The sequence below is a fragment of the Corylus avellana genome, chromosome 2, assembly GCF_965113065.1.
Source record: "Corylus avellana chromosome 2, dhCorAvel1.hap1.2, whole genome shotgun sequence".
NCBI lineage: Eukaryota > Viridiplantae > Streptophyta > Magnoliopsida > Fagales > Betulaceae > Corylus > Corylus avellana.
The window spans coordinates 22,821,169-22,840,761 of record NC_142491.1 but is presented as its reverse complement, the minus strand read 5'-3'; the positions used below and the strand labels follow the sequence as shown (position 1 = coordinate 22,840,761).

At 36.1% G+C, this 19,593-nt stretch overlaps 1 protein-coding gene, 1 long non-coding RNA gene and 1 pseudogene across 3 annotated transcripts; 1 reads left to right on the top strand and 2 right to left on the bottom strand.

Annotated features, from left to right (window-relative positions):
* Nucleotides 1–2: 2 nt before the first annotated feature.
* LOC132168654 (uncharacterized) lies at nt 3–2,415 on the bottom strand (annotated as a pseudogene).
* A 4,504-nt stretch (nt 2,416–6,919) lies between these two features.
* LOC148587512 (uncharacterized) lies at nt 6,920–9,635 on the bottom strand. 2 transcript variants are annotated; one of them, XR_015911524.1, is made up of 7 exons: nt 9,469–9,635; nt 8,994–9,035; nt 8,850–8,898; nt 8,541–8,600; nt 8,373–8,456; nt 7,276–7,344; nt 6,920–7,051 (listed from the first exon to the last, which is right to left on the bottom strand). It is a non-coding gene; the product is annotated as an uncharacterized LOC148587512 (long non-coding RNA). The 2 variants fall into 2 exon arrangements; XR_015911525.1 differs by lacking the exon at nt 7,276–7,344.
* Nucleotides 9,636–12,587: 2,952 nt separating this feature from the next.
* LOC148587511 (uncharacterized) lies at nt 12,588–13,085 on the top strand. Its single transcript, XM_088512652.1, has one exon. It carries the CDS (start codon nt 12,588–12,590, stop codon nt 13,083–13,085), a length of 498 nt encoding a protein of 165 aa, XP_088368778.1.
* Nucleotides 13,086–19,593: the final 6,508 nt, after the last annotated feature.

Sequence of the window (19,593 nt, the reverse complement as noted above, 5' to 3'; positions counted from 1 at the left end):
TATAGCACATTACAGGGTAATACAACATGATAGAATGTTGTAAATGGTAGGACTTTAGTTCCGACCGTGTAGAGATTTGCTGGCTTGTGAGGCCAAAGCTAATGCCTTGGCTCTTGGACTTGTCATCATCCACTCCCTCTCGATCCGCACGCCGCTGATGTTGCCTTGCATTTTTTGCTCGCTTCGGTGCTAACCGAGTGTCTCTTTCCACAAATGCAAGTCTAAATTTTTCAGCAACAGACATTTCAGGGTGGCTTGAAAGAGATGGAGATAAGAGTCTTTGGATTAAACCCACACACTGCCCATGTTGCTGGATCACTATCCTTGACACCAGGATCATCCAATGTAATATTTGGCAATTGGGACTGCATCTCCCCTGAAACCAAAGGGTGATGGTTTGGGATTCACCATAATGCGTGGACACATTCAGTGGACAAAATCTCCAAAGAATCTTTATCAATCTTTGGCTGCAAAGAGAGAGAGGGGTATAAGAAAAGATTTTCAAGCATTATATAATAAGGCAAAAAAATTAAGAATAAAAAATCTGGTAACAGGAGGCAAAGAAAAAATCATCCAGGAGTTGGTCATATACCCACACAAGCCACCGCAATGACCCTGCACCATTGGCAATTTCTGTGGCATCAAGCTCCTCCCATGAATCGCCATTGGTGTCAATCAACTTTGGTTTAAATATATCCAAGCATCTGTGTACAGTGTAGTCACTCCTTGGGGAACCTCTGTAACATTAACTTCAGTTAATAACCTGGGCCAGTTCAAGTGTGCCGGATGAAATAAACAGCAAAGCTGGTTTTATAGATAGAAAGTTTTGTGATTATGAAAGTTGAGTACCAAAAGATTTTTATTTCATGAATTTAATGACATGTTGTATGAGGCTTCAACCAATCTAGAAAGAATGAGTGTGCTTGCATGCAAAAAGAACTAAAACAACCACAAAGTTGCCTATGTTCTATTTGGTTAAGTGCAACTAAGTTTTAACGAAGCACATTCCATCTGTATGATTCACATATAAAACTGCTTAGAGCTTTTCCCTTAATAAGTTATGGAAAGATCTTAATACCAGATTCAAGCATGAAAGTACCTGGGAACATGCACTTAGTTCAGCTAATGTTATGTCTTTCAACTCTCGGCGCTCACACAAAAACAAAAAAGGCATGAATCTACCAACGGGTACCGCTTGAAATTTAATTATCTACAAATTATTACAGAATATTTACAGTTGGGAAGATAATAGACCGGACGATGAAAAGTAAAAGAGTTCTTTCCAGTGACCGTACGATCTAGTGCAGTAATCTGGACCGTTGCAGCTTGCAAGGGACCTAAAAGAGATGTGGGACCGAGGCTGCTACTGACGAGTCTGACATTGTGTGGAAGAGAAGCATTCTTTCTCCGATGTGGTTTGCGTTTGCAACCCTTACATTAAACATTAAACACACTTTCCTATTTCAAGCTTTCACGTTGATGTGCGGTCTTAGAAACAGAGGGAATATATATATATATATATATATAGTACCACGTGTCACTTTTCACTTTCTAATTCAACTGATCTCCTCGAAGCACGTATGCTAAGAGTTAATAAGTTTTTTATATATAGCTTATAATTTCTTATAAATTCAATATATCAACTATTAGATTTGTAGATTTATGTAAAACTCACATAAGTTAATGTTAGGAGAAAAATTTCGTTGTTAATTTGTAAGATGAAATTGGCCAAATAAAAAAAAAATTGACCCCTATAATTTCTCTTTCATTTACGTCACCAAAATCCCCCAATCCGATAGTTGTGAGATTATAGAAATGATTGATGTTAATATTTTGTCCATATTTCTCTCATATTATCTTATAAAGTAATTATTAAATTTGTGGACTTATATAAACTCTACGTAAGTTAACGGTGAACCTCTACTACAAAAATCGATGACTTTATTGACGTGGCTGATTTCAACACGTCAAAATTTTTTGACATGTCTAAATGCCACGTCAATAATTTTTGATGTGCCATTATGACACGTCAAAAATTATTGACGTGTGTGAAACTCACGTCAAAAATGTCTTTCCTAAAAATATTTTACGACGAAACCATTTTACATCGGAGTTAAGAGAATGGAGAGATAATAGATTTAGGTTAAATTTCAGTCCTCTAATTTTCAACCGTTGGATATAAGAAAAAAAATTAAAGTTTAAATATTAATGGTCAGATTCGTTTTACCAAAATCTTATCTCATGCGGCCATTTCTACCTACATCTGGTGTACTTGTTCAATATGGCCCGTTGATTATATATATGTTTTCAACATTTAATATTACTCGTAAGATTAAATCAAACAAGGCAAGCTTACGGTGTCTCTGTTACACCATATACATACTTCTTAGTCAATGGTCGATAGCTGTCATCCATTAAGATCATCCAACAGCTATTAGATCATTAGAAGAAATTGGACGGCTAAGAATCAACTAACAAAGCGCACGTTGTGTGCGTCTGATGGTGAGACTGGTTCCATGCAAGCATAGTAGATGATCTAGACTGTTTATTAGGAACGTTAGATTAGTAAGCTCATTGTGTCGCACCATATAATTCTCACTTTCGAAATGGTTTACAGCTATATTCCATTGATCAAATCCAACTACCGAGATTAAATTCAATTAAATTCGACAGTTACGATTAAATTCAATAAAAAATTCAAAATTCAAAATTTAAAAATTAAGAATAAAAATTGTGATATTTAGGTTACGTTTGGGATTGCGATTTTGCAAGAATAATATTCTTTTTTAAAAGATATTGCAAAACGTAAGGCGTTTGGTATTACGATTTAAAAAGTACCTAATTTAAAATAGTAAAAGAATATGCAATTTCAATAAGCATGCTAAGGGGTGCTTATTTGAAAAAAAAAATGCGAATTTAAACCAAAATCATGAATTCGCATAACAAATATTTAATTAAAAAAATACTTTCTAACATGTTTTACCAAACGCCTTTACGATTTTAAAAGTAGCGATTTCAAAAACGTTATTTTTAAAATCGAACTTATTGAAACCGTTATCCCAAACAGACCCTTAATATTATTTAGGGTTATTTCAATTTCAATAATTGCAATTTTAAAAATTGTGTTTTTTTCAATCGCGTATTTTTTCTTATTTAAGATTAAATGTTTTTTTAAATCATAATGTCAAACTCTTTATGTTACACACACTAATCACTATTCTCATATTACATATAGTATTATTTAGTTAATATGTTAAAATGTTAATGCTTAACACGAGTCAAGTATATAATGTCAATATTAATATATATTATATCTTATATGTAAACATTTATATACTTATATGATTGTATCATTATATGGGTCAATATTAATTGTTATATGATCTCATGATCACGATTCACGATATATGATTTAAATTTAAATTGTTAAGTTTTTGCTTACCGCAAATTGTGATTATAATGTATAAATTATATGAAACACATTAGTTACTTAATTATTAATCATTTAATCTAATGGTAATGCTTAAACTCTAAGTCCTAAATTCTTCTTGATTTAATGGTCGTACACTCATACTTAAATTATATGATCACATTATCTCACAATTCATATAATACTATCTTAGATCTAAGATCACATGATATATGTTTTCTAAGAATAAAGTATCTAATTATAATGCATTGATTAAATAATATAATAACTTATGCTGATATACCAATATACCATATGATAAAATTATTAATGATGATATCAAATATTTCTTATCATTTACTATATATATTGTATATTTCTTATATATATATATATAAAACAAAAAATAGACTAACAAAGGGATATAATATATTTGTTATTATTGATTAATGTTGACTATATATTGTTATTTGTTACTTAATAAAAAACATACGAGTTCAGCCTAATAAGTGAGTCGAGCCTTATACGAGCGCGCTTATGAGCTTAGCCGAGTCAAGCCGAGCTTGTTTAGTTTAATATTTGAGTTGAGCATGAGCCGATCCCAAGCTCGCTCATGAGCGGCTTGCTATCTGAAGGACCCAAAACTAAAAGATTTCAGTTATATCCGCAAAATGTTACCTAAACCCCTAGCGATCTAAAAAAGAAACACTAATTTAATTATCTAGGACAAATCCTCCCACTTACAACGAGAAATCACAAAGAAAAAGATGAATACAATACACAAAAATTTGAGATCCAACCGAACTTAATTAACGAGATCATTGTCAATGAGCTGAGAAAAAGTAAAGAAACGACAGAACCTCCGTTGTTTAGTGGCCTAGAAAATGCAGGAAAAGAAATTGAACTATACACAAGCGTTTGGCTTAGTTCGAAAGGGTAAATTTTCTAATTGCCGAAAATAACTCAACAAAATCACTTAAAACTTAAGATTCGAAATTCCATTTTCTTTTGGGGGTTAATAGGGAGGCAAGTGAAAATTATCAACAAAAAATGAATAGAAGAGAAAACACAGTGTGACAACTGTGGAGAATGTAGTGCACGAGAATGTAGAGATTGAGAAACGGGTACCTTTTGTCCGGCAACTTGGGGGTTGGGGGTGGGATTTTGTGGAAAACCCTACTTGTGATATCTGAAAACCCATGAGAAATGGCTTTTATTTCCGAAAAAAATGTGACAGAAGTGAATAAACAAGTGTTTGTCATTTGGCCAGTTAAAAAAAAAAGAAAAGAAAAGAAGAAAGAAAAGAAGAATAAAAATAAAAATAAAAATGATATAGGTTCCCTATTAGTAATTTATCTTTTCATCGCAATTGCATTATAATTTAGCATACTCATTTTTATTTTTATTTTTTATTATAAAATATGATGAAGTGGCCTTTACACCAATTTCAGTATAATGCACAATTTTTAGACTATAATTTATCCAAAACACACGCTAATTTCAGTCTAATGAAATATAGATATTTTGGAGAAGAAATGGTAGGATACTGACGGTATGTGTTGAGGCGTGAGTGATGGTGTGTGTCTTTTGTGGCTTCATCACTCTGTTTGAGGTTGAGCATTGTAGGAGAGGGAGAGAGATGATGAGTGACAGAGAGAGAGAGAGAGAGAGAAGATAAAAGAAAAAAAAAAAATTGCATTTTAGCTCTTTTAGAGCTACTACTCTGCTTGGAGCTGAAAAAAATTGAGTGGATATTATCTAAAAATAGCTATAATTAAGCTCAACCTTTTTCAGTAACCCAATAACCAAAACAGCTCAACAACTACAAACATAACACTAAATCCTCAAAACTGCGAGAGAATGAGAGGTTAAGGAGAGAGGCTTTTGGAGGAAATTGGGAGGTGAGAGCCTTATGGATCGGATGAGAGTGAAGCCCTCTTTTTTGTAGGAAGTGAAGTAAAGTTGTGGTATTGATGAGAGAATGAAGCCTCGACTGGGTGTTTCTCAATGCAAAAATAATAATAATAATAATAATTCAATGGAAAATGCTAGTTGCAAAGCTCATATTGCGCATCTCTTGATTCGTACAAATACAATATTGGACTTCAAACTAAATCAATGGGCTAACAAATCCCATATGAAAGCCGTAGAAGAAGTATCACATTATCATGGTTTTTCTCCCCAAGCTAGGCCATCCTAGTTGTTCATCTTGCCTAAAGAAAGTAAATCCTAAACCTAGCCCATTGCCCACTTGCAAGAGAGATTGGTTTCAAATTTCAATCAAAAGTTTTTATAGCCTTAAAATCGAAATAATAGCTCTACTGCGCACCCTAAGAAGACACGGGAGGGATCTCGCAGATCTTGAGACCTAAGCTTGAAAAACCACACATCCATTCCATATATGAGGCATCATGAGCTTAAAGTTGCACAATAAAAAACCCATATTTGCGACCCATGTAATTGCAATTAATAGTTGATGAAACAAAATCAAATCCGTTATCAAGTTTCACTCATATCCAATAAAAGCCAATTAAAAAAATTTATAAGACCACTGAATTCTTTCTGCACACACACAAAACCCTCAGATCGCTTGGTTGGTTGCTTATTCGATTTCTTTCAGTGGGAACAAAATTAATCAATGAAGAGGAAGAAGAAAATTAAAGTAGGAGGGATGATATGTCTATCGATTCTCCATCCAGTATAACGAAAAAAATCCCCTTCTTTCCTACTTCCTAGATACATCTCTTAGATATAAGCAATCTCATCAATGGCTCTAATTTTAATTTGATCTTAAGAAAACAAAAATAGGTCTGTATTCACCTGATGAGTGGAAGACGCGCGCCTATGGATCTAGCCGATAGTATAATACATGCATCTCCTCCTGTGCTTTGGCACAAACTAATTCTTAGAAAACAATGAGTCGAAGACGCCTATGGATCTGGCGGATAGGATAATACATGCATTCCTCCTGTGCTTCTTACAAAACGATGAGTTGAAGACGCTAATGGATCTAGTCGATAGGATCATACATGCATCTCCTCACATGCTTTGGCACATAGGCCCTTGAGGGTTTAGTTAGAGTTCCTACTAAACTCTTCAAATTAAATAAATAAATAAAAGTTAAATTTGAAGAGCAAAATCCACTCTTTTTTTTTTTAGAACCACTTTTAAAATAAATCAAATATCAAACTCTCTTACTTTTTTCTCTACTTCGGGTAAATATACTTTTCTAACCAAAGAAGATAAACCATAGATGAAATTGCCTCCATTGCCGATTTGGTCAGGTTTAAAGTAATGAGTACATATGGACCGACCCACTATCAAGCGTACCTATTGCACTTGGCCAAGACACACAAACAAAAAACTAGTAACTCATATATTCCGTGTGGAATGCGCTAAACTCGTTGGCAAAACGAAAATGCAGCAGTAATTCTTAGTGCTATAATCGCAAATACATACTGCAAGCAACATAGTTTCTTCATAACTCAAAGATCATTTGCAAGTTAGAGATTAACACCTAGTACTGGTTTTTCTGGCATATATTAGTAGTAGCAAAAGTAGACGACTTCACGAAAGATATTTCTCCCCAAGAGTCAGCTTCAGCTTCACTGCTCCTCGAGCTACGCGAAATCAAGTATATCCCTAACTCAAAAGAAAATTGGTAATCAAGAAGCATCGCATTGCAAGAACAAGAGCAACGCTGTATAGATGTCAACTATATATATATATATATATACAGTACTCAAATTAATAATATTTGTATAACAGCATAAATAAATAATGTAAACTACGACAGAAAACAGGTCAAATGGGAACTACTTGATCCAATACATTTTAATCGAGATGAGAACACGTAAACTCCTTACATATCAAGTCATTTTCGAAATTATTTTGTTGATGATTCTGACTATTTTGTGAGTTGTTCTAGCTGATGCCTGAAAATCAGTTACAGAATTGTCAATTAAAAACAGCATCATCTATTAAAAGCTACAATAGCATTTCACCAAAACCAATAAAAAAACTATTGACATGGTAGTTCGTTAGAAGATCCCTCAACACAATTTACACGCTGAATGATAAACAAAACCACACTGCAACCCAAACACCAATCTTTATTTTCAAAACAAGACCAGATGTAATGAAACTCATGTATGAGACACTTTTCCGCTGTGCCATATCTTACCTTACCCGTAACTAATGTGGTAGTGTATTTATTAGTGGAAACTAGAATCTAACTCAATGGTTAGAAGCATTTTCACATTGCCGCACTGGTCGTTCTCTATTGAAGTTAACATGAAAGCATATGTCAATCACCCAAGTTTCAAGTCAATATTTTTTATTAAGTTTGTTGTGCCAAATTGGTTTAATATTTTGCTGACATTATGTCAACATTTTATGCACCAATTTTAGTGTATTATGCACTTTTTGGGCTCAGTTAAAGGTTTTCCATTAAACTTGCTTGAAAACTTAAGGTATTAACCATGCACAAGGAAGCAAAGTGTCAACCCCTAAACCAAAACTATGATATAATATTATAGTCAACTCCTATTTACATAAAAGATGCAACATGATTAATGCCAAATTTCACCAGCAATCCATACCAGAGTCTTCACTTTACCAATATTAAAATAAAAAAATCACAAACCTCTCAGTTAAGTGTTTCCATACCATTTAATCACAATAACAATTTTCCATTTTTGTTTTCTTTTTAGTCTGGTAAGGTTTGAACTTGATCCTACTCCAATCCCACCAATAAAAATGAAAACCATCTCACTTCAAAACTGACTGAAATATAGAAATCATTTTTGTCAAGAACAAACACATGAATCAAATAAACAGCAAGATAGAAGAAAGGAATTATGAGGCTCTTTGCAATAAAGCATTAAATCCAACAATCCTAATATGGTAATTTATTACTAATCTGTCTTATTACATAAAATGAGTAAAATGGAAGAACTATTACATGTATAAAATCTTGAAAGCAAGTTCCTCTTCCCTGCTGGAGAATTCTTTTCCCTCAAATAATTTGCCGCAACATTCAACTGCTCTGTTACAAGAAAATTGAACCGCCCTAAACCGGTTGCAATCATTCAATTCAGATTCCGTAAAAGGAGAGGAGAATTATACATACTTGGAATACATCTCTGGAAATTGAGGCTCCCATTTTCTTATGGTCTCCATGTTAATAGCCCTGCCCCAAAGACAAAAAGATCATGAGACTCGTCAATAAAAACAGTTATATTCATAAAATACCAAGGTATCAAGCAAAAGGATCTTAACAGTATGGAACTTCAATGATTAGCATAACAAAACATCTTGCTAATGTAAGACGCCAAAGTATTAAAACATAGAACCCTGGTTTTGGAAATAATAAAATTAAATTAAATAAGAAAGGAAGAGATATATTCATAAAAAAAAAAAGGAGATAGAGCGAACGTACGTTCTCACAGAATAGCAAATAAGCGAAAGTCCAACTCCATGAAAAAATGCTACAATGAAAACGAAATTGAACATCATCACAATGAAAGGAACAAGAACGAACATCATAATATGCCAGGATTTGCAGACATGTCAAAGAAGATACCTTTTCTTAGTAGAATCTTTATCCATGGTTCCAGCACCATTGCTGAAAATAAATCACCAAAATCACGTAAAATTATGATGTACATTTTCTTTTGGAGGTTAATAGGGAGGCATGTGAAATTATCAACAGAGAAAACAACCAAGACAACCCAATCGATCACCCAAAGCAAACCTCAACCAAACTCCACCACCAATCCGTGAACCACAGACCCATCCCATTAAAAAACTAAATCCCCAACTAAATTCCCAATCTGCCAACCAAAATGAGAACACCCCAACAAAATCTTCTTCCCTCTTTTGACCATAAATCAAAACAACCACCAAGAAAAAAAACTTTCTTTCCGTTGATCTAAGTAATGACTACATTCTGTCAAGTTTAAATTGAGGTTATGGTACTTTGAGAAAACACAGAGTGAAAACTGTGGAGAATGGAACTGCGCAAGAATTGTAGAGATTGATCGAGAAGAACGGCGTACCTGAGATTTGTCCGGCAACTTGGGGTGGGAGAAATTTTGTGGAAAACCCTAAATAGTTTTGATATCCAAAACAAGGTGAGGACTGAGGAGAGAAGTGATACGATTCTTGAGGGTTTTAGAATACTCTCTTTGCTTGGTCCCTACGCTTGACTTGGCCACTAATTAAGTTTTCCTTCTATGTATATTGTTTTCTTGCAAGTTACATATTTTTAATTTTAAGGAAAAAATATAAAAAAGTCTTCCTTGATAGAGCCTCACAATGTTCAAATATTGGCTAGGCTTTTCCACTTGCTTCTAATATCTTGTATGTATGTACTATAGTGCCTGGTAGGTACTTAAGGTATATTATTTATGTCACTATGTGATTATTCCTGAAGTTAATTCTATCCATATAGAAGATAAATTTTACAGAGTTTATAAGATTAGTGATTATTCAGTCTAATTCTTTTCAACCAATTTATGAAGTTCCAAGATATTATTCCTTTTAGGTACTTTCGAGCTTATCACTGATGATGCTATATTTTGATTACAAGTTTCCAGTTCTACTTTTGAGCTTATCACTGAGAGAAGCATTGAGTGATTAAGCAACTGAGATATGCTGGGACCTTAAGCTCTGAGTAGCTTGTTTTAGGGACCCACGTTCTTCCTTTCCACTCCTTCTATTTGTCTAGCTAATTGGAGTTTAGCCATGGCAATCTATTCCGATTTCTTTGTAATGGTGGTTAAGAACATTCTTCTTCCATAAAACGCAAATCCTTAATGTTCTATGGAGATGACTTTTTAGGTTTTAGTGTTGGCAAATTCAGTGTCAAACCATGTAAACTAGAAATTGTTCTTTCATACTACTTTTGTCCTTCTATAACACATCCACATAAAAAAATCTGTTTTCATGTGTTTTCTTTCGGCATGTGAGAGAAACCGGAGGTAGATCACCGGAATTAGGTCATCGCCGGTATTAGTATTTTTATTGCGACACAACGATCATTGTTTTAGTACAGGGTATTTAGATTTTTTCTACGTGGAATCGAAATCTTTTGAGGTTCGGTCTAATGTGCAAGGAGGAGTGCATCTGACAGAAACTGACGAAACCAAAAAATCGAGGAGGAAAACAAATGGTGAGGTGGAGGAGATGGCCAAAACAGTGGAGGAGACTGGACGCTGCTGCTGGAGTCTAAACAAAATCCAAAAACAAAACAAGGAAAGAGGGGAAGGGTGAAAGGATGGAGGAAACCATCCTTCATTCCCCCCCCCCCCCCCCCCCCCCCCTTTGGATCGCACGGGAAGGGGCTGAGGAAGAGAGAAGCTCCAACTCCCACCAAATTTTCCCTTTTCCAAATATATATATATATATATAGGACCGGTTTTTATAAGCCACAAACGACTACTCTATAAAAGGTTGCTAAAAATAAATGTCAATAAAAGTGGACCAATTTTACATTTCCATCCAAAAAACCGTTTCAGTTTTTCAACTGTTGTTGTTAAAGTCTCTTATCATAATAAATCATGAGATTAACCGTTTTTACATTCCCACCGAATACAAACTTTGCACAACTCAATGAACTGTTTCAGCTTTCCAACCGTTATTAGTAAATCTTCTGTTTAGGTTTCACCTACTGTAAACAATGCATAGGTAATAAGGGGTAGATGTCTCGGTTTCTCTAGGAGAAAATGGATGTAGATGAAAATTGTTGAGAATCGTAGAAAATCTTAAGAAGAGAAACATACATATGAAAGATGATAGAAGGAAACAGAGTCCAAATTCCAAGATTAATGAAACTGGACAATCAAGGTGTTTTGGTAATCCCATTGATTTCCGCATGTATTTGTTCAATTCGAAAACTCATCTACGTAATTTGATATGTTTTTAGTTTATATTTTATAAGGTATCAAGAAGCTAATCATACTCTGATAATAGAATTGTCATCAATATGTGCCTCTCCAATTCAGTGATTCATAGATCAGCATCCAACTTCTTATTCCCTCCATATATGTGTTTGCTTCTTCTTTTTTCTTTTTTCTTTTTTCTTTTTTTTTTTTTTTTTTTTTTTTTTTTCATTTTAATCCTTTGGGGTTTCTTATAATAAACATATTTTCGTTTTTGATATTGTAGTTTTAAAAAAATTGATTTGTATTTTTTATTTGTCTTTTTTTTTTTCTTTATTCTTATTTTCATTTTAAACTACTCCTATGGGAATAAATATTTTAATATATTTTAATTTATATGGATTAAATTAAAATTAAGGGTCTTATGCTTTAACTTATTTCAATGTTTTATGTGTGTGTGTGTGTGTGTTTTTTTTGTGTGTGATTTACTATGATTTTTACATATTTTTTAATGTGCATAAATTAAAATTAAGGATCTTATGTTTTAACTCATTCTAGGTTTTCTTCTTGCTGTTTTCTTTTTTCTTTACACTTCTTTCCATTTTAAATTACTCATATGAAAAAAAAAATTACACATATGATGTTTCTTATAATTTGTTTCGATTGATTTCACAATTACGAAACCCTTTTATCTATACTATTTTATTTTTTATTAAAAAAAAAAATTGTCGTCAGTCAGATCCAGGCCCATCGTCAAGCTGCGACTTCACGCCCGCAAACAAGAAGGAGGCCCTCGCCGATGTCGTTCTCATTATCAGTAGCCCTCATGGCCTTACATTAGTAAATCACTGGTAGCCCTCACAACCAGACTTTTGACGATCTGCGACCTCAACAACCCAGACGGCATCTTCCGACGATCTGCACTGCGAGCCGTCCACCATCTTTAGACAGCATCCCACGAGTACATGATGTATTGCCGGAGCCCAAACCCGCAGCACAACAGCTACTGCTGGAGACCCAACGCACGGTGCGACCTGCCACCACCGAACATCCAATCGCACGGCCCAAATCTCCAGGCCGGCACCCGTGATCACCAAATCCCCAAACTAGCGCTCACGACCGCGATTCACCGAAGTAGGCTAGATCTACTCCGATGACCATCGTTCGCCAACCCGCTACCTTCGCGACCAGACAACCGCAGCACCACGATCTCCAGGCCACCACGGCATCACCAATCTACCACTACCGGAGATCCGCAACTTCCCCTCCACCAAAACCATCCTAGACTAATGTTAATGGCTGATCCTTCTGCTCTTGTCTCAACTCTCCAATCCCATAATCATCATATTACCTTCAAACTCAATTCTGACAACTACAATCTATGGAAATTTTTAGTCACAAACTTTCTAGAAGGGCATAGCCTCTTTGGTTATGTTGATGGTACCAACCCACCACCTCCTCCCAAAAAGACCCTCATTGCAACTGCAGAAACGACTGATAACCCAGCATACCAAACCTGGTATCATCTGGATAAACAGGTCCTTAGGGTAATTGTTTCCACCTTAGAAGAGGAAATACTACCGCATGTTCTCACCTTGTCCTCCTCTCGAGAGGTTTGGTTCACACTTGAGACTCTATTCTTGGTTCACTCTCAAGCACGCAACATGCAAACCCGGTCACAACTTACCAACTTAAAGAAAGGATCCCAGAAAATTGTTGAATATTTTCGCAAAGCCCAAAATCTTGCTCATGCATTGGCTGCCGCAAATCAACCAATTCAAGATTCCGAATAGGTGTCATATATTCTGGCTGGTCTTGGTGCTCACTACGACTCCCAGGTCACCTCAATAACCACACGTTCTGATTCAGTTAAACTCAATGACTTATATGGCTATCTTCTTTCTCATGAGATCAGACTTGACCAACATCAAACAGAGATTGATATATCTATTCCAACCACCAACACAGCCCAACGTCAGCCCTTCTCTCATCCTAGACAGAATCGTGGGTCTTTTTCAAACTATGGCCCCAGAATCAGAACTTCAGCCGTAGCAGAGGTTGAGGTCATGGCCGAAGCTTCTTCTCCAACAACCGCCCTGCTCCCAAACTCATATGCCAAGTCTGTCATAAACCAGGACATTCTACTACCTTAAGCTAGCATCGATTTGATCAAACCTATCGGTCTGAAGCAAGTGAACCTGCTGCCTACATGGCCGCATCCAGCCCTGGTCCCAATTACCCGTGGTTCCATGACACCGGCACCACCCATCATGTGACAAATGAGCTTTCCAACCTCAATGTACGTGCAGATGAATACATTAGAACTGATCAACTTCAAGTGGGCAATGGACAAGGTTTGAGAATCCATCACTTTGGTCTTGCTAACTTATCATCATTCCATCACAATTTTCGTCTTTCTTCCTTATTACATGTTCCTGAAATCACTAAAAATCTTCTCTCAATAAACAAATTTACCAAAAACAACAATGTTTTCATTGAATTTCATCCTAATTTTTTCTGTGTCAAGGACATTCAAACTCACACCCAACTGCTCCATGGCCTGAGTAAAGGTGGTTTATATCTATGGCCTTTCTCACATCACTCCTCCACCAAACTTATTGCCTATCACGGTGAGAAAGCCCCCATGGATACATGGCACCAAAGGCTAGGCCATCCTGCTCCTCATGTTGTTCGACATGTCCTCCACAACAACAACCTACCTGTGTCTCCCTCAAGAGTCTCCTCAGTTTACTCCTCCTGTCAACAAGGCAAAAGTCATCGTCTACATTTTTCTCTTTCCAATTCAATATCAAACAATCCTTTAGAATTGCTCTTTCTTGATATATGGAGCCTTGCTCCTATGCTTTTCATGAATAATAAAAGATTTTTTCTTTGCATTGTGGATGATTTCTCTACGTATGTATGGATTTTTCCTTTATCTCCAAAGTCATAAGTTTATGCAACCTTTTTACGTTTCAAAATCCTTGTTGAAAACTACTTTAAGCAGCAAAATAAAATCTGTTCAAAGTGACAATGGAGGGGAATTTCATCCTCTTCAATCTCGTCTCCCCTTACTTGGAATCTCTTACTGTTCAAGCTGTCCACACACTTAGGGGTGGGCACGGGTCGGGTCGGGGCGGGGCGGGGTGGATATCGCCATTTTTCTCACCCACCCCACATGATGCGGGTTCTGTAAATTCCAACCCGCCACCCGAGCATAATGAACAAAATCCGTGCGGGTTTTGGTGTTGCAGGGCGGGGTAGATCGGGGCGGGTTGTGCGGGTTGGGTTCTCTCTTCCTCAGATCCTCTCCTTTCTTTCCTCTGCCGGCTTCTCTTCTTTCTTTCTTTCTTTTTCGTTTCATCTCTTCTGCAGGTTTCTTCTCCTCCTAAACAAACACAAGTTACACAACCCCTACATCAGAACCCTTGAATCAAACCTAAACCAAAGAACTTGGAATTAAATGTGGATGAGGGAGAAAAAAATTTGAAATCTAGACCAAAAACTTGAGATCTCTTGAGAGAGAGAAAAAAACCTGGATCGTGGTCTAGAGGTGGGAGCGGCGCAGTAGTCCGTGGCCGGAGGATGTCGAGCGGCGGCATAGTCGAAGAGAGAAGCAGACGAGAGATGGAAAGAGAGCAAGAGAGACGATAAAGAGCGTGAGAGACGAGAGAGAGGAAACGGCGCAAGAAAAAAATAATTAGGGTTAGGATTTTTTTTGTTTTATACTTATGTGGGGTTGAGCGGGGCAGGTATCCACAAGGAAAAAATTTCAAAACCCACAACCCACCCCGCCCTGCACGGGTTGGGGAAAATCCACCCGTACCCGCAAAAAAACACTTAAAATCCGCACAGGGTGGGGCAGATCGGGGCAGGTTTGCGGGTTGGGCAGGTTTTTGCCCAGCCTTACACACACTCATCATCAAATGGGTTATGTCGAGAGAAAATATCGACATATTGTTGAAACTAGCCTCTTACTTCTTGCTACTGCAAATGTTCCTCTCTACTTATGAGATGAAGCCTTTAACTCAGCCACATATCTCTTCAATAGACTTCCTTCCAAAATTACCAAAAACAAATCTCCCTATGAGCTTCTCTTCAAAGTCACTCCTGACTACAAATTCCTCCAAGTTTTTGGCTATGAATGTTGGCCTTTCATTCGTCCATACAACAAACAGACTATAAATCCAAATCATGTGTCTTCCTTGGATACTATAAAGATCATCATGGCTACAAATGTCTTTACATTCCCTCATGGAAAATATTTCTCGCACGTCATGCTGTATTCAATGAAACGCCATTTTCCTTCAAACACGGCCAAACAAATCACCCACCCTCACCACCAAGTATTGTGATTCAGTCTCCATTCACATCCCCTATTTCCCTCAATTCAACCCCTACCACTATTGCAACTAGTTCCCCACCTACGAAAACTCCTTATAACCAAAGGTCTCCAATCAGCAATCCTCACGCCTCACCTCAATTACCTACTGTCCCAGCCCCTACCATCGCACCCTCTGCCGCAAGTGACTCTCATACCTCATCCATGACCTCAGAAGATGAACAAGTGCCAGCTCCTCTCACACGCACTCAAGAGATGACAACTCGGTCTCAAAATCAGATATTCAAGCCGAAGCCTCTCCCTACAAGGATAATCAGGTATCCACGAAGTGCATTCACCACCACCTTAAGTCCAGCACCAACCTGCTACACTACAATAGCCAAGGATGCAAATTGGCGTCATGCAATGAATGAGGAGTTTGATGCTCTCCTAAAAAATGGTACGTGGTCCTTGATACCATTCTTTCCCTCAATGAATGTCGTTGGCTCAAAGTGGGTATTTCGAATCAAATAAAAAGCTGATGGGAGCATCGAAAGATATAAGGCTCGACTAGTAGACAAGGGATTCCACCAACAACCAGGGGTTGACTTTGATGAAACTTATAATCCCGTAGTGAAACCTATCACTATACGCACTATCCTTACTATTGTCGTCACTTAAAATTGGGTTATTCATCAAATTGATGTTAACAATGCATTCCTACATGGTGTCATCAAGGAGAACGTCTATATGCTCCAACCTCCAAGATTCACACATCCGAACTTCCCCAATGCAATTTGCAAACTGCACAAAGCGTTATATGGCTTAAAACAGGCACCAAGGGCTTGGTTTGATGGATTGAGTTCATGGCTTCATGAACTAAAGTTCAAAGGTTCAAAATCTGACTCCTCTCTCTTTATTTATAAATGCAATGGTGTTAGTATCTTTGTTTTAATATATGTCGATGATATCATCATTACGAGCTCCCACCAATTGGCTATTCCAAGACTTATTGCTGACCTACAACTATCCTTTGCCAGCAAAGACCTTGGACCATTGCACTTCTTCTTAGGCTTTGAAACAATTTGGACAAAAGATGTTCTTCATCTCTATCAACAACGGTACATACATGATCTGCTTACAAAAACAAACATGATGTTTGCCAAACCTATATCCTCTCTAATGTCAGCTTCTTCCTCTTTAAGCAAGTTTGATGGCTCCACAATCACTGATCCCTCATTATATCGCAGCATAGTGGGATCTCTTCAGTATCTATCTTTCACACAGCCAGATTTGTCATTTGCAGTAAACAAGATATCACAATTCATGCAAGAACCCCGAGACACCCATTGGATAGCAGTCAAGCACATCTTGCGTTACTTAAAGTTCACAAGTGATCATACATTCTCAATATATTGTTCATCTTCACATTCTCTCACAGTATATTCAGACTCTGACTGGGCGGGATGACCCGATGATCGTCGATCAACTTTTGGATATTGTACCTTTCTCGGCAGAAATGTACTTTCATAGAGTTCGAGAAAGCAACCCACGATGTCAAGATCTAGTGCTGAATCTGAGTATAAAGCCTTAGCAAATGCCTCATCCAAATTGGTATGGATTCAAGCTCTTCTCCGTGAACTTGGTCAGTATTTCCAGCATCCTTTGATCTTACATTGCGACAATATCAAAGCCACGTATCTATCCTCCAATCCCATGTTTCATGTACGAACAAAACATATTGCCACCGACTATCATTTTGTTCATGACTTAGTGGCTGCCAAGGAACTTAACATTCATTTTATTTCAGGGAAAGACCAAATAGCTGACATCCTTACCAAACCTTTAGTTTCACAGAAGTTCCTAGTGCTAAAATTTAACCTCAACATTAGCATGCCCACGTTGAGTTTGAGGGGGCGTATTGGAACAGATAAATCAAAAACAACCAATTGTGATAAAGATAATGACAAAGGACCTTTTCTCAAACAGAAACTTTTGCAAGAACAAGAACTAAAGTGAATTACTTCTCAAAGACAATTTGTATAGAATTAGGTTTCTATAAGTTATTGATCTTATAAACAAAACAATCTTTTTATTATTATAAATAAGAAACACTGCCATAGGATTGAATGTGCAAAAAAACATAAAAACTAAAATCTTTTATAATCTTGCAAGAGTATGGTAGCTTTATTTTTACAATACTAACAATGAAATTCCAAATAAAATTAATGGCTTGAATCATTCTGACAATAACATTGATCCCTCTATTGTTGATGCCCTGGTTCGAATCCTAAATGAATCAAATCTACTGGTGAAGATATTTCGAATGGCTAGAGACTGTTTCAGAGGAAGTAATATCCACCACTTAAAATTACGTCTAATTGGGTCACGATCAACTGATGGAAGAGTACAAAATCTTCCCATATGTTCTGAAATTGTTGCAATTATCATTGGTGATATTGGTGTTGAGAATGTATATCATGATGTTATTGTCGATTACAAAGAAGGTGGATTACAAAAGATCAATGAGTTACATCCATAATATATGTCATTGCAATATCATCTTCTATTTCCATATAGGGATGATGGTTTTAAACTTGGTATTTTACGTAGAAGGTTTAATGAAAATGTACATAACACAGATAAATATGTTACAATGAAGGAATTTTATCTTTATTGGTTACAAGAATGTCAAGGTGAGGGGCATACGTTAATATATAGTGGCGGCTTATTTCAACAATTTGTTGTTGATGCATACACGTGTATTGAAGGAGTTAGACTTATGTGGGTAAGGCGTAACTAAAGTGCATTGAGAATTGAATTGTATAGTGGATTGAGGGATGCAGTTAGAAGGCGAGATACCACCCTTGCGTCTATTTGGAAAAGAATTGTTCTACCTTCAAGTTTCACGAGAAGCCCATGATATATGATTGAAAATTATCAAGATGCAATGGCGATTTGTAGATGGGCAGCTTAGTCTAATTTATTTATTACTTTCACATGCAATGCAAAATGGCCAGAGATTGCAATTTTCCTATCCATGCATCCTGGTCAAAAACCTGAGGATCGACCTAATATAGTTGGAAGAGTTTTTAAGATCAAGCTTGATCTACTATTATATGATTTAAAGAAAGGCTGACACTTTGGGAGAGTACTTGCTGGTAATCTAAAATAATAACTGTTATTTTAATCTTTTTAGTATTTATTTTTTATACAAAATTTATTTAATTTTATATTTTAATTGTAGTTGTCTACACTATTGAATACCAAAAAAGAGGATTGACTCGTGCTCATTGTTGTGCAAATTTATTTAACTCGCAAGTGCACGAATCAATTGTAGTTTAATGGATTGCAAGTGCGAGGTCGATCCCACAGAAAATTGTATTTTTAAAAGAACAATTTATATCTAAACTAATTAAATCCTAATCTAGTTCCAAAAGGGTTTTGATTTTTGAGTTTTGAAAATTAAAGGATAAACATGAACTAAATAAAATAAGTAAATCTAAGGATAAAGGTACTAAGGTTTGGGAATTCACACTCACCAAATCATAACAACATACTTTATGTTCATCAATATTAATCCGAAGTTCTCACAAATTAAATCATAGATATGTTTTACTATACTTCAAAGAATTAATCAAAACCATCTCATGTATCCATTCATTGACCAAATCACAAAAGGAATCCAAATTAAATTGAAACACCAGATGTATCCGTAGAACAAATCACAAGGGATATCCAATTTTTATGAGTTAAAAGCCAAGCAATCAATCATATGAAATTATCTCAAATCATCACATGTATCCTTGAATCACAAGAGATATCCAAGAATCACTCCATACAATTGATTAGAAGTAAAACAATTGAAATATAAAACCCAATAAAATCAGAATAATAACAACTTACATAAAAGTATTGATGTTCTTCATCGGTGAGGCTTCATCTCCAACCTTAGTTGGGAATTTAGCTCCACATAAAAA